This window comes from Agelaius phoeniceus, chromosome 13 (genome assembly GCF_051311805.1).
Source record: "Agelaius phoeniceus isolate bAgePho1 chromosome 13, bAgePho1.hap1, whole genome shotgun sequence".
NCBI lineage: Eukaryota > Metazoa > Chordata > Aves > Passeriformes > Icteridae > Agelaius > Agelaius phoeniceus.
Window position 1 is genome coordinate 8,292,541 of NC_135277.1, and position 15,811 is coordinate 8,308,351.

General features: G+C 39.7%; 1 protein-coding gene across 6 annotated transcripts in view; it reads left to right on the forward strand.

The window, feature by feature from the left end:
• ZFAND6 (zinc finger AN1-type containing 6) overlaps positions 1–15,811 on the forward strand; it is a 36,507-nt gene that overhangs the window by 15,556 nt on the left and 5,140 nt on the right. For all 6 annotated transcript variants that reach the window (XM_054641826.2, XM_054641827.2, XM_054641828.2 and 3 more), the window contains 3 exons: positions 9,476–9,645; positions 10,728–10,839; positions 12,927–13,027. In XM_054641826.2, the coding sequence (XP_054497801.1) occupies positions 9,495–9,645; positions 10,728–10,839; positions 12,927–13,027 (364 nt within the window). In that variant the 5' untranslated portion in view covers positions 9,476–9,494. The remainder of the gene's footprint in view (positions 1–9,475; positions 9,646–10,727; positions 10,840–12,926; positions 13,028–15,811) is intronic.

The following is a 15,811-nucleotide window of genomic DNA, read 5'->3' on the forward strand; positions in this document are numbered from 1 at the left end:
ACATAGTGCTGTTTATGAAAACAAATTATAATGTGTTTTGTGCTTACTGTCAGTTCTCGGCAACAGGTGCTTTGTTAACAAGAAGCTGTCTATTTCGGGAACTCGTGTTAAAGCGGCTTTTATCTCTTCTGGGTTTGATATGCTTAAAATAAGTGAAACTTATGCTGTATTGAGAGAAGATTACTTATTCACTGAAGCTCAAAAGAAGCGATTACTGAATCTATTCTTTCAGTAATTATGAGGGTAATCTTGTAAGTGTTCGAATCCTTCTTACAGATTATTTCTCATCAGTGCGTTAAGTCAAACCTGTTTTAAAATACAGCACCAGAGATAGTTTATGGAGTTGCTCTCCTGCATCCCTGTTGGCCTGGTATTCTAAAGGAATTTAGAGAATTCTAGAGTCTCCTGATTCTAATTCTATACAACCTCTGATTTTTGAAATGGCCAGCTTCAATATCTGATACCAGAGAAAGCAGAATCTCACCCTGTCTGGTCTGTTTCAGAATAGCTTTCTTACCTTTTGTAAGCATTTTAAAAGAAGGCATTTCTGTTACCTGACAGATTTTAAGTTAACCTTAAAGTTGTGGGACTGTGAAGGGTAACTCAAGTATTCCTGCAGCACCTGAATGCCAGAATACAGGTATGAGATGGCACAAACTCCAGAGGAAAGAAAAGGGGCTCCTCAGGCAATGTCTGTGATTTGTACAACTTGGCACCAGTTCAGCCACACATGATGGAAACTGTGTGAACTGACACAACCAACTGCTGATGAGCAATTACTGACATAGTTTGATTTTTCTAATGGGTGTAACTTCTGAATTTTTTTCCTCTTGAGCAGAGATGCCAGAGCAAGAACTCTAAAGGGTGCTCTTTTAAAAGAAGCTGCACGTTCTGTCACAAGTGTGACTTCATGTAAGGTTTCTGTGTCAGTCTTGTCTCAGGGACAGCCATGTTCCAGAAATGGGCCTGCTCAGCCTGTCTGCCTTAGATCTTGAGTGAGCTGGGAAGGCTGAACTGAGTAAGTACACCTTAATATCTGGGGGGCAAGCCACTCTTCTGTGGCTCGTGCATGGACACAGAGTGCTTTGGGTAGGACAGCATGACCAGATGGGTGGCTGGCCATTGTCTTCTCTGTGTTCCTCAGATATGCCTCTTGAACTTCTTTCACTGTGCCTCCCCCAAGGATGCCAGATCAAAACCAACTTCCTAAAACACACAATATACTCTTTTCTCTTCACTTTTAGTTGTAATTCACTTAGAAATTGTCTTTACTATATATGAACAACTACAGTAACTGTGTTGCTCTCAGTGCTTTTAATGTTTAACTAGTTATCTTTATTGAAGGTCCCTGTCATGACTTGCTGTAAACAAGCATGTCTAGCTCCAAGGGTTGTTTGCTGTTTTTTTTCTTTTGAATCCAAGAAGTGAGTTTTGTTGTGTGTGTAGGTTTTGTTTTGTTGTTTTCACTTGCATTCAGGTTAACCTCTCCAAAAAGGCAGCTTTGTCAGCTTAGATTTTCTGATAGTCATCACTGGAGAGACAAACTTAGAACATGCTGGTGGTGCCTCTTTCTGAAAGCATTTCTGTGTTGCTCTGGATTGGAGTTTGCTGGATGAACTGGGGCTGGCCTACAAATGTATCGTGCTACTGGGGAATAAGAGGCTTTTAGATTTTCTAAGTCAGAGGAAAAAATGATGTTTCTTTGAATCTCAGGAAGTATAGATTCTGTCATATGCAAGCGTCTAATTCTAGTGGTGCTGCGGTGTTAGTCTAGAACAGCTAGGAAGTCCCAATGTACAGGCTTAAATGTACAAACAATGATAATCCTTGGCATCCTGACTTGTATTTTGCTGCTTTAGACTCAGTTTGAAATGCATGATAAATAGGAATTTTGAAGGCATTATACGGAGTGCTGCCCTTAATTTTTTAGGTGTCTTAGCAGTTAGTAGATGCTCCATAAAGTAGTGGTCGTTACTGCAAAAAACCCAGCATCACACCAGTAGCTCTGTGTGGCAGCTTTCTGTAATTTCAGTACAGATCCTTTTGTCTGTACACTGCATCTTTGAAATCCAAAATACATAAAATATGATTCTTCCTACTAGGTAATTAAATGTACCTCTTACATTGCTTGTTAATTGTTGGGGTTTTTTTTAAGAATTAATCTTCAGTAGAGTAATGACGTTCATGGAATTGGCCCTTTCTTTGGTTGACTATACTAAAAAGTTTGGAAATTAAGTATGAAAAGTTTGCTTATATTTGTTTTTGTTTGTAGACTTTAAGTGGTTACTGCAAGCAATGGGATGCTTTTGCATGAGGTGAATGAGAGTCTGAGGTACCACTTTTACAGAAGTTAATCTTTGGGGCTGGTAATCCATGCTTTGCAAAGGTTAAGCGCGGTCACAAGTAGTAATTACAGTTTCAAAGTAACATCTATTAATAGTGTATGTAGACAAGCATGGAAAGCTGGGTCCTTATTATCAGTGATCTCCTTGATACCAGTATAGAATCTGTGCATCTTTGTTCTTGCTTAGCAAGAGTGGAGAGGTTGTAGTGAAATGTTCTCTTGTTCCTTGTGTAACCTTGAGTACAAGAGCAGTCAGCTGTACTTAGCAGCATCCATGCTTTAACACTGGAGGCTTTGTCTGTACCAGGTGTTCCTGGGTTTATGATATTCTGGCTCAGATTAGTTACGAAAGTTGCTAATGTTCTGTCCCTTCCTAAGACCTGAACTGTCTCTTTTCTGTCCATCTGCCACTTTCTCTCGTGTGTGTGTCTTTTTTCCACTAGTGTGATTCTTTCACAGTCTTTCTCACATCTTAAATCTGAGATATTGCTTTCTTAAGAGTTCCAATTTTATTTATATTTTAGTTCTTGTATGGAAGGATTTAAGCTTGCAAACTAACAAAAATTGGAAGTGGAGAAAAGACTTCTCTAACTCTTTACACCTTTTTGTAAAGTTTCTGTTAGAAGTGTCTAGTATAAGTACTTGATTGTAGCCTAAATTAAATCTATGCATGAAACAAAAATAAAAAGCTGTTCAACAGGAATAGACAGGAACATAGTAGATATTAAATTACTTGTTAAGTGAGTTAAAAGAACATCTCATATAAGAGTCTTTGGTCACTAGTGTGAGTATTTTGTTTTTGTTATGAAGTCATATAAATTCTACTTCACATTGCAATTTAAAACTTTGAGCAGGAAGAAAACTGGAGGCTCAGTGGAATGAGTGGAAAGCTTTAAAATGTATGGATTCTCTTGGTGCTGAGGAAGTTGGAACTCCTGTGTTTTGAAAAATGCAGCAGCTGTGTGTTCTGCTGCTACAGGAACAAAGAGGTCGCTGCCCTTACAGATCTGCTTGCATAGCTGGTCCTTAACCATATTCACTTTTTTTAACTCAAAGCATTCTGATGAAACTGGGTCAGAGTGTAGCTACACATGTATCTGTGCTGGCAAATGTGAACCAGCTGCAGTGCTTTAGCAAGGGTGAGCTGTAAGATGAAATGACATGTCTGACTGCAACCAGCAAGCTGGGCTGAGCTGTAATGACTGAGGCCCCTATTCAAATCTGCCAGTTCTTCTTGGCTCCATAGCAAGTTGCTGGGACATGATAATGCCTTAAACCAGCTACAAATGACTGCTCAGTGAATGTAAATTGGAGCCTTTTGGGAGACAGCAATGGAGTAAAAAAACCCAGGACTGTTCTGTAGCTTGCTTTTAATTTGTGATTCTAGTGCTTTATACCCTGAGTAGTGTCCTGCTGGAAGCAGGACACCTGAGCAGCAAATTCCAATATGAACTGGTATCCTCGATCACAGCCAGTGCTTTGGGAGCTTCTGCAGCAAGATTCAACAGAACTTTGGGCTTTTATTTGCCCTTTGTTTTGATAAGCCTGTAGAGAAATGCATTTCCTATTTATTGCCTTTTGTACCAGCCTGCCTTTTCATATGGTGGTGCAGGTGGTATTGGGTATCTGTGCCAGTACATGCTAAAAAGTGAAGTGTATTTTTGTGTACCCAACTTGATGTCTTATTTGTGCTTGGAATGAAGCTTTGTATGTCTAAGCAGCACACATTACCCCTTCTGCAGCTCCTTCTATGCTTCATTAGCACAAAGAGACAATGACCATTAGTGTTGATGCTATTTCTGTCAGTGCTGAACTACTTCATTATAAAGGTGATTATGACAAAGGAGGGAATATTTTAATCACTTGTTAAAATTGGATTTATCATTTGAGGTGAGTGTCAGGTAAAACTGTCAGTGTGCTGATTTTGACAGTAAGAGTAGTTCACACTGTGTTCTGCTTTCTCTTTGAGCAGCAGTTTTGAAGCTGGCATCAGAATGGTTCAAACTGTGTCTGCTGTGCTGCTGAGGCACAATGCTGTTTGGGTGGTCTCAGCATTTGCTTTTGGTAGGGATCCTTCCCATACCAGTCACAGATTTTAGGAGTGTTTGCAGAACACAAGACTGTACTGCAGGATGTGAGGATCTGCTTGTTTTCCTTACCAGAACTTGAAGTATGAGGGTAACTGGTATTCAAGAATCCTTTTCCTTTGGGGAAGACAGATGAAGAGAAAGCTGGCTTCTGTGCCAGACTTTTTTTTTCTTGTCTAGAATTAGGGGGGGGGGGGGGGGGGGGGCAGTGAAAGAGATTATTCTTAAACCTTGTGTGTTTAATCCTGCTAAATGCTGCTCTCTCTGATCTTACTGATTAACATTTGAAGCCTATAAAGCTGGGGTATCAGTTATTTGAAACTAGTGGCATATAAACATTTTAATTAAAAGGAAAAGAAGAAAGGGGGTGGGGAGGAAGACCAGTATCAAGTGCCTGTTCTGTGAGGAAGAGATGTCCACAAGCATTTTTGTGGCTTGCTTTACAGAGTATTGGAAGATGTCTCTTTCTCCACAGAACTTGATATCCAGAAGATTTGCTCTGCTTTGGTGTTTCTACAGCTTCAATTCTATACATTTTATAGGCATGTACTTTGCATATTTTTTGCTTGGTACAGAGAGGAATTTACTCTGAGGATGTGATGGTGAGGGAGGAAAGACAGGACCTGTAGCAGCAGCAGTAAGAGGGCATTATTGAATGAATGAAGTTGTGTATTGCTGGAGTAACAGGAACAGGTAGACTGTAAGCACCTTATTTGTAGGAAAAGGAGGACTTAGCCTGCAGAGGTGTGTGCTGCCATGCTTCTAGTGACAATAAATATCTTTAAGAAGCAGAGGTAATTTCAGCTGAAGTTTTGCAAAATTTAGCTAATACAGAAAGAGGGTGTTTATTCCATAATCTTCAATGAAGTAGATGTTCTGGGGTTGCGCTGAGAGGAGTTGTTTAAAGTTCTTGCACTTCCCTCTAGTCTGTTCCTTCTCATTAGGGCTTGTACAACTGGTTATACAACTATATTGTAAAGCAAAGCAGGGAATGTGCTTAAAATATTGTGAAGAGCTCTGTTGTTTTGTTTTTTTTTTCTTTAAGATAAATCAATTCTGCATTCAGAATAACCTTCAGAATTCATAGCATTACTCTATGAATGCTATGCAGGCACAGCTCTGGGGGAACAGGCAGAGCCCAGAGGCATTTCCAGGAGCTTGACAGGCTCCACGTTTGTTTTGTGACACCTCAAACCGAGAGGGACGTACATGTTGATCCCAAGACCTTGTTGTCATTTCAGCTATGAAGCTGCTTCAAGTGTCATGCTGAAGCCAAGCTAGGGGAAGGCCATTTTTGAAATTATGGATCGTGTGTGCACTTGGGATTTATTTTACAGTAGGCTTGATGCTCAGCAAGGGCTTGCTGCCCCTAAAAAGGGTTGTCCTATTTTTAGCCATGTCACTTCCTGTGCAGTGTATGTCATTTTTCTGGAGTTGATCTTCTGTCAGATGAGCAAGCTCTCCAGTGCACCAGAACAAATATTTGTGTTGTTTGCATGAGATGGCTGAGCTGATGTGGCTGCAGGCAGGGATGGGGGGCAGCAGTGGCCAGAGCTGTGGGAGCGTGCCTGCCCCTCTGACAGTGGTTTCAGCTGTGACTGCCCACCTCCACTGCTCTGTGGGATGTTTGGGCTCAGTGACGCTGTGGATGTTCCTACGTGAGCCATTACGGTTTTGAAACAAAAATCATCTGAAGCTGAGCCAAGAACTGGGCTGATGGGAGGTCCTTCCCTCCCCCAAACACATCTGCTCTGTGATCTCTCACCGCTGGGGCCAGAGTCCAGCTGCTCTGCTGGGGGCAGTTTGCCTGGGGCCCAGAGTCCCCACAGCAGCACTCTGTCATCCGTGTGTACAGGACAGGCATGGCTCGAGTGCAGGGGCACAAGCTGCCAGTTCTTGGGTCTCTTTCGTTCTGTTTTCAATGCCTGGTCTTGGCTAGTGGCTCTCTTAGCAGCTCTGCTGCTGAAACAGGCATTTCCACATGTGTCTGCAGCTAGACCCTCTCTCCTGCCCAAATAGCACACACGTGACAAATGAGCTCAGAAACCAATCTGTGTTGAAACTAATTGGCAGAAGGTCAAGTGGTTGATTTTTTTTTTTTTTTTTAAGTTTGATCATTTCCTTGTTTCATTTTGGTACATGTGAGCACTGAAAGGGAGGGCAAAGCATGAGAGAGCTCATTATACTGGTTTGGCATTCTGTGGCTTTAGGGTTCAAGTAGATGAGTTCAACCATCCCAGGAGCTTACAGGCTGCTAAAACATGTGTTGTCCCTCCTGGTCACATGTCCTTCCTCACATCAGTTCCAGAGGCTCTCCTGTGTTGGACTTTCTACTTGTCGTGTTTTTGAATGTGAGCTGATTGAGCTCACTGTACTGTCAGAAAACTTTGTGTTGGTGATGATCCTTTCTTTTCCTGGTGGGTTTTTTTGGTAGCTCGCAGCAGTAATTTTGTGGGTGAGGTGGATTGTACCCAATTGTCCCCTTCATATCCAACAAGCTGTTGTCTTGGTGCAAGTTCTCCTTTGGCTTCATAACATTGCATCAGGTTGATCCTATCTCTTATTCATTGTATTTCTTAAATATTAGCAACCAATGAAAGATCTTCCGCTTCCTGTGGCCCTTATTAAAACTCTTCAGAAGAATCCCTGGCACTTCCCTTTGGAGATTGAAGTGTTCTGGAGCCTCATGCCAGTGGCTTGTGCTTTGACTGGTGACAGGATCCACTGGTTAATGAACTTGGGAACTGGCTTAGCTGGAACTCAGGCCAGCTTTTCTTGTTTTTCGTCTGGGCATCTTTGGGCACCTTTCACAGTTTGTTTATTGAATTGGAGCAGAACTTTTTTTTTTTACATCCAAGTTAGAGATTGTTATTCTGTGTTTGTGTTAGCACCTGATCCCTTCAGCAATGTTGTGTTGGAGAATATTAGCAGTGGCTGGTGCAGTTACTGAGATCCTGTGTGCTGCTTGAAGCTAATATTGAACAGAAAGAAAATTAGGGTACAATCTGGAAGTTAGTGTAGGGTTCTTTAATATGCTGCTGCCTAAAGTTAAAAGGATTAATACTGCATTGTGACATCAAATCTCTATTAGCTCTTGAAATATTCAGTTGAAAGTGGTTTTAATTATTCTTTCAATCTTAAACATTCTATGCCAAAAGTGACTTGCATAAGGTTTCAGCTTTAAATTGGTTCTGGTTACCAAAGCACAGCAAACTCATATTCATTTGCACTTCCCTGAAATGGCTTCTCTGAAATGTTGGGCCCAGCATAAGAATTAAATTCCACATGCACTACTTGCAGTTTCATTCTGAAAGACTGTCTGGAGAAAAGCAGGAATGAAAGTGCTCTTTCAGCTACAAGTGCAGTACTTCAGCAAAAATCAAATTTAGCTGTTGTGTGAGGTCAATGGGGGCTTTGTATGTTGAAAGCAAGTGATTCTCTGTTGGGGTGGGGGAGTGTAGTCAACAGCTGAAATAAGCTTAATTGCAGGTTGAAGCTGAAAAAGATAGTATCAGATTTTGGTTGTCTTCCTGCCTGTACCTCTTCCTTGTCTTCTATCTTGAATCCTTCCTCGTCCATAGAGTACCTTATTGCTGTGAGCAGAAGACTTGACTTGTTTTTGTGTTGCTGTTGGCTTTGCAACCCAGAGGTTTGGTCTTGGTATCCATTTCATATGTTTTGGGGAAATAAAAACAAAATGGAGTGGATGTGGGTGTGAGAGGAGATGAGGAGATTTCTCTGGAAACAAAATAATGGGAATGTTGTTTGTGTTTGGCTTTGAATACCTCTTATGTAAAAGGAAATCTTTTTTTACTGTGGCACTACTATGGTTTCATCAAGTTTTATAACGTGGCATTGTTGAAGTGTTCAAGTATCTTGAAACTCCTTTCCCTCTGGATTTTTTTTTGCTTGTTTGAAATGTATACTGATGTTACTTGCAAGATTGATTTTATTTTTTCAGTAATATTGCTTATCTTTAGTTTGACTTGCAAGAATTAAAATTACCTATACTTCAGCTTACTTTTTAATCAGGAAATGGTAGACCTAAGTTGATCTTGAATTAAGTATAAGTAATTTATACCTTGATATATCTAGTTTCTTAATGTGAAGCTGTTTTTCCTTTCAAAATTATTAAAAAAGAAGTGCAATTGAATATTTATGGAGGGGGAAAATGGAAAGTTAATTTTATCTCATGAAATGACATGTCAAAAATTATTTCCAAGTTAGACCACTTGATAATAGTTAGGAGTCTCAGAACACTGATTGAAATTGTCATTGGTTGTAATTTTCTTGTAATGTCTTACAAATATCTATAAACTTGATTAATACAAGCCAGGGGAAAAAAAATTAGTCTTTATTTAACATCCTTAAATTTGGGTTATATAATGTGGCAACTCATGTATCATATATCTCTCAACTTACATATCTCTTACTTCTCATTTTTATTATATTTTGACAGTGAATTTATAAATAGGAGGTTGTGTATGTGGTCTAATACTTTTGCCTGTAAGGGTGATTTTCTTAGTGTGTGAAAAATCACAATCCAGGGTTTGTGGTAAGCAGTTGTGTCGTCTTTCACTAATGACACAGTGACTAAACAGTGACATGTGGATTCATGTGACTGTTGTTAATGATAATTATGCAGCAAGTAATCCTGTGTTGCCATGCTTGTCTCTGTTTTACAGCTCTCATGCCCAGTGTCAGGTGTTCAGGTTTCAACATAAGCGTCCCCCTCCCCTAGTCCCCTCACCTGACTGCCAGAAGCAGAATACTTCCAATATTTGATAAAATTACTTTTCTTTGTGGGGTATATATTGAAAATAAATTGGTGGGGCTGGGAGGGTGGGTCATGCAAAGCCTACATATGACTGTATTTGTATTATTGGGCTGGCTTTTTGGGAAAGGGCAACGAGTTAACCCACAAGGCATTTTTTCTGGATGGTCTTTTTGCTGAGCTATAGGAAATTCCAGATTTTCAAATGTCAGCTGTAAAAGAAGAGTTTTCTGAGGCCTCTAAATGCTGGGTTGTGTGTATCAATTTCAGGTTTATAGAAGAAGGGAGAATGGCTCAAGAAACTAACCGTAGCCAAGTGCCTATGCTCTGTTCCACTGGCTGCGGATTTTACGGGAATCCTCGCACAAATGGCATGTGCTCAGTGTGCTACAAAGAACACCTGCAAAGGCAGAACAGTAATGGTAGAATTAGCCCTCCTGGTAAGTAATCCCAGCACACAGTGTGTGTGTCAACAGCTCAACCTGACCCAGCAGGCAGCAGCTTCCTGGCCATGTCCAGATCCTGATTGTTGGGGCATTAGTGCAAACCGTTTCATTCCAGCATCTTACAATATGGAATGAGCTTGGTTGGAATGCCCATAATGTAATTGTGTTGCCACTAATCTGCTCAGAAGTAGGCTCTCACTAAAACCTTTTTTATTCATTTGAGTGTTTCTGATTTGAAATTATAAAAATGCAGAAAAAACACTACAACATATTTTTGCTGAAATTACTGACAGAGACAGGATTGAGTTTGGGAAATGTTTGTGAAAGGCCTTTTAAGTACAGGTATTTTATCCCTGTGACCTCATTCTTAAAGATTAACCTGTAAACACTTGATAGTGATGCCTTTTCCTTTTGAAAGCCTTCAGGGGCTTTTGTGGACATCTTTCCATAACTGCCCCTGAAGGCCTTCAAGAAAAGATCTGCTCTTACATTGCCTCCTTACTAAAATTATCTTGAGTTTCATTTCCAGGTTGGAAAAAGGGAACAGTAGTTTCTCCTTAACTTCTCATACTTTCTGTTCTTTTTGGCCGTGTCCTGTGTACTCTTGCTTTTCCTTCAACCTGACCTTTTAAATCTGGGGATTTAAATATTGAAATCTGGGGATCTGGATTCTACATGTTCAAAATGCATCTGGAGTTGGCATTAAGATGTTATACTGATGTTCTCCCAGATCCATCTTGGTTTTTTAAACAAAACACCAGCTTCTTGTGTCAGAGTACAGCAGTTCATGCTGAGAAAGCTGCTCGTAGATGCTTTAATTAGTAAAAAATAGTAACTGCTTTAAAACTCCAGCTTCAAAATTTTTTGCCATGTAAGTTCTGCGGGGCTGGGGCTGGAATGAGATCAAAATATGGCCAAACATAATTACTTTTTGTAAAATTACATTTCCTTACGGTGTAGGCAGAGATTCAGTTACTCTCCTTGCTGGTGTTGTAGGGGTCGAAGAGTAAATGCAGAGTGTAACTTTTGTAATCCAGGAAGCAGCATAACCCCTTTTCCCTGGGTGTGTCTTGCAGCAGCCTCTGTCAGTAGTATCACCGAGTCCTTACCGGTCCAGTGCACAGAGGGCAGTGCCCAGGAAACTCAGTCCACTTTAGATTCTACATCGACTCCATCTATGCAGCCAAGGTAAGGTGCTTCAGTCTGCTCTGTGTCTTTACAGAAAAATCTCTGTCAGAATGATTAAATGAAGTGTGCTGATCCTGCATAATTAAATGCTGGAACCAGGATTAGGAAAAGGTGTAAGATTTCAGTGCTAACTTTTAAAGCATGGGATCTCAGGGTGAATGCTAGCAGATCTCTGTGCTTCATCTGGCATTCAAATGGAAATTTGTCTTTAGAATTTAGCTTCAAATAGAAGTTGTCAGTTTCTGTTCTACAGAGATTTGTCTGGCTGCTCTTCTGCTTCCTCAACTTGTAGTTGTGCATTTACCAAAGGAGAACTCTTCTCATCCTAGAAATTTGAGGATTTTGTAAAATGGCAGGGAGCTGTTTACGAGAGCTCTCATAAATAAATGTATGATAATGTGTTAACAAGCCAGTTGCTTTGCAAGAAGTGGAGAGTACTAGAACAGGGTAAAGACACAAGTCTTAGTACAAGTTGTGCTACTGAATTGATCTCTTATTAAACAAGTAATTTCCATCTGGGTTATTCAAGGGTACATAATATCCTCTTATAAATCACTCAGACTTACTAAGTGTACTCCATTTGTAAAAGCTAAATATTTGTTTATATTTAGTGGCTCCATTTCTGTTTAGAGTGACACAACCAGCAGCAACTTAAACACTTTGGAAATTTGAGTGAAAAGTGTTAGTGTGTTATATACTATGGAAGCTAAACTTGCAGTAATACTCATTTCAACTTTTCTTTAAAAAAAATGAATGTAGTAGAACACAGGGCAAGGGAGATTTCATCAGTTCCTGCTGATTGATTCAGCTCAGACTTTTCTGCTCCTTAGCTTTTTATAGGAGGTGTTATCTCATGCTTGGATCCTGCATATGAACTGAGAGCTAGGTGTCATGCTTGATGCTATATTTAGTTTTTCCATTCTAAGGTTTATAGTTGGGGTAGAAAATACGTATCTTACCCTGAAACAGCTCTTCTGGTGTGTGTAAAAAAAAAAGTTCATCCAGGTCAATGCACAGATGTGAACCAATTACAGTGCCTTGCCTTTGTTCTGTCACAACTTCAATAAAACCATGAAAGAATAGAAGTACCTCACTGATCACTGGCTTGATTACTGGCTGCAGAAGAGAGGAGTGGACTTGCACTTGAAAAAACTCAGTGTCACTTGCTTGGGTTTTTGTTTTCAAAATAAAAAAAGCAGCAATTCAACTTCAGTCTCTGGAAATACCTCAGACTTAGGATACTCTAAGGACAGATAAAATTAATTGACAATGCCCTTCTGTAGGTGGCCAGACAGGCAGTTCAAGACCTATGTGTAGTTCTTGACAATTAAAATTGCAACTCCAGTGCTCCTGTTGTGCCATGGAGTGCTGGTTCATGGGCTATTGGATAATCTGGTTTTTGCCTTCAGAGTGAATCCCTCAGTGGAAAAGAAGAAAAAAAAAATGCAAATGAGCTAGAGCTCTAAGTCCCAAGGAAGAGGTAGCACTGTCTTGTTCCATAGGAGAGCTGCTGGATGAGCAGCTTGGCTGGGAGTCATGGCCAGTGTTGAATTGCACTCTCTAAACTGCTCAGGGTGTTCACTGGTGAGTGTTCAGCCATGCTGGGATTTAGCAGTATGGCTGAAGGCTTGGAAAGTTTAGCCTGCACTACTTTACACTGTGAAAATCCAAGGGGTTCTGTGTGCAGCTGCTGCAGCTTTGTTACTGGAAACATTGACATGCTGCAATTTTCTTGTTTGTATCACCAGAACCAGAATCCTGTACAATTATCTTGCTGACTTCTGTTATAAAGATCCTTGCATACTGAATGTTGCATTGTTGCTTCTGTGTGGAATGATGGTATGCCAAACCACCCAAAATATTTTTTCCTTTTTTACAGTGGAACTGTTTTGTTGTATTCAGTATGAGTTGAAAAAAAAAAGTTTACCTTTTGTGTCAGTTCAGATTGTAGCAGTTTTAAGTGGTTACACAAACAACTTCAGAGGTTCTGGGATACCTTCTCATCAAGAGGTGCCCTAATGTATCTTATGGGAGAAGAATGTGAAAATGCATAATAAAAATCATAATTTTCTTCTTTTGCCCCTCAGCCCTGTGTCCAGTCAGTCACTTCTAACAGAATCTGTAGCATCATCCCAACCGGATAGTACGGCTGTGGACAAAACAGTACCTGAGACAGAAGAGTTGCAAGGTTGGTGCCTAGTTTTCAGTGACAGAACTTTTGAATAATGCTTTCTAAACTTCAGCTGTTCTTAATACACTCCTGTTCAAACATGTCTGATTCTCAAACCCAAATATTCTGTGAAATCAGGAGGCAGAATAAAAATAAAGTTTCTTTTCTTAAATGGCAAATGAAACGGAAACCTTATGTTTAATTGATGATGTCAGTGTCTGCCATAAACAAGTGTTTTAATTGGTGTTGGAAATGTACATTATAAATCAACATCCTGTTCTGTCTCAATGCCATGGCTGTTACATCTGAGTGGAGTTTTGAGTATCTGTTACTTCTCAGAGTAACCATTTACAGCACATATCAGAAGTTTATGAGCATATTTGTGGTAGAGGGTGTTTGACATTGCCATTGCAAGAACAGGGTCAGTATCTTTTGCAAATAGGAAACACCTATAAAAGAAGCTTTCACCTCTGAACTGTAGTGGTGTAAGATTTTGAACTACTGAAATTCACATTATCAAATATAAAATTACCAAACCACAGGCTATGTTTGCTTGAAGCACAGTGGCTAAGAGGGTTAACTATATTGGCCTGAAATTCTCCTTGCTGGTACAATGTAAAGTTTCTTTTCAGTTTTTTCTTGTTTTCTATGTGAAGACTTTCGGAGCTTAAGGCTAAAAAATGTTTAATAGTATTTCTTAGGAAATGCAAAAATGCCAGGTGGTATACAAAATGTGCTCAGACTGGTAACCTATAGGCATTATAAAAGGTATTTAAAGGTAAGTCAGTAAGTATTCTGCCTTCTGCTGAGACAGTTTAGGTTTTAGTGGGGAGGATTTATTTTTCTCTGGACTAGTCTAAACATAGAAGTGTGGGTTTTTTACAGATACAACTTGTAATTTCACTTAAACATTCTAAATACTAGTTCTTTGACTGTATCTCTGGTATTAAAGCTTTGCTTCTCAGATACTTTTCTAAACCTGACCTGTCCTTTTCTGTAGGATGGAATATAAGAGTCATTAGTCAGCTACTATGCTGAGTAAAGCTGTCTCCTTGGTTAATAAACTTGAAAGAAAAGCTTTTAATTCCATTTTTTTCACCACTTTTACTAGTCTTTGAGGTGAGACACATGCTTACTCTTGAAAAGATACATTCTAGAGATACACTCCAGTACCTGTTAGGAAGTTTGTGTTCTGGAGCTGAGAGCTCTTGTCTCAGTTTTGACAATGCATCTACTGGCTTTTCATGGGGAGACAGAGGCAGAGCTTTGTTTACCCTGGCACTGAGGTGTCTTGGGCCTGTGAAAAGACTTTTCCCAGCAAGTTTCCAGAGGCATGTCTCTCTTCTTACACACTTGGATAAATTTGTGCTGTTTCTTAATTCTCCACCTCTCAAACTTATTCTCCTATCTATAAGATAAAAGGTTTCTCAACCAGAAGCTTTGAATTTAGGGATATATCTGCAGGATCAACATATATCAGGTGTTTAGGTTACTCAGCTGAGTCCTCTGTCCTTTTCTTTGTACCCTCATTTCTAAACTAAGAACATCAACAGCATGTAGTTGCAGTTCTAAATTACCATTCCTATTTATAACTCTCTGGCAAGGTCAGCCTTACTTCCTTAAGAGTTCCTTCTGTGTTGTCCCTTGACTGAAAATCATAGGAAATGTAGTGTTTCCAGTTTTAGGCATTTTGATTTGAAAATGTAAGTTTGAAAGGAAAGCAGCTTAAAATGAATGCTGAGAGGGATTTCATTGAATTGCTGTCACAGTTGTGCATCCTGAAGTTTTCTTTTTTTTTGAAATTTGAATTTTAGGTTGGTGACAAGCATGTAATACAAACATGTGAATCCAAGGGGTTTTTTTAGCATTGCCCAAGTTTCTAACATTTAGAAAAAAAATAATAAATTCACAGCAATGTGCTAGTTGGTCCCAAAGTGAAGAGTGTCTAATAGTATTTTTGTTGATGTAGGGGAACAGGAGAAATGTCAGTATTTATTTTGATAAAGTCTTGCCTTGTGGGAATGTCTGTTCTGGGGAGAGTTGTTCTATGCTGCTGCTGTAAGTTAATGTATTGTGTTCAGCTGAGGTCCCCTTAACTTGCCATTTAACAAAAATTACCAGGCTACAACAACATTGAATGAAGGACTGGGTGAATAATTAAGCTTTCTTAGATTACTGTTATTACTTTTCTAAAGCAGACAGATAAATGAGACTTGAGCTGTGTGCAACACAGCCCTTGCTGTTTGCAGTCAAGCTAAAACTACAAAGGGATAAAATTCCCAAAGAGCATTTCAGATTTGTTTTTGTTGGATTTATGCATTGCAGAAGAAATGGAGGAAAACTCTAGAATGTTAAAAAGTGTAGGCTTTAGAGCAAGTATTTGTATATGATGCTTGTGGAGCAGTGCAAAAGGCCAGATGCTCTAAGATAGGGACTAATAAATTTTTTTTTAACTTCTAATGTTCTTAAATACCATGAAAATGAGTTTCATTTTAGGTAATCTTTAATGGCATGAAGTACAGGCCAGCTTTTCTAGCAACTTTCTTCTATTCCAAGTAATTTTAATTACCCCCTGGGCTATTGTGCCTTTTGCTCAACGTGATGGCCCTGTTAGGATTAGCCAGTCAGGATTTCTGATTTGTTAGCCAGGGCTGCCTCCAGGCAAGCCTGCAAGCAGGTAAAGAGGTATTTCACTTCCCTGGGGTAAAGGAAGATGGTTGAAACCATCCAGGTTAGGGTTCATGCTTCTGGTTCAGGGAGGATTTTAAAGGTGAAGCTTGTCAGGGAAGGCAGGAGGACTCC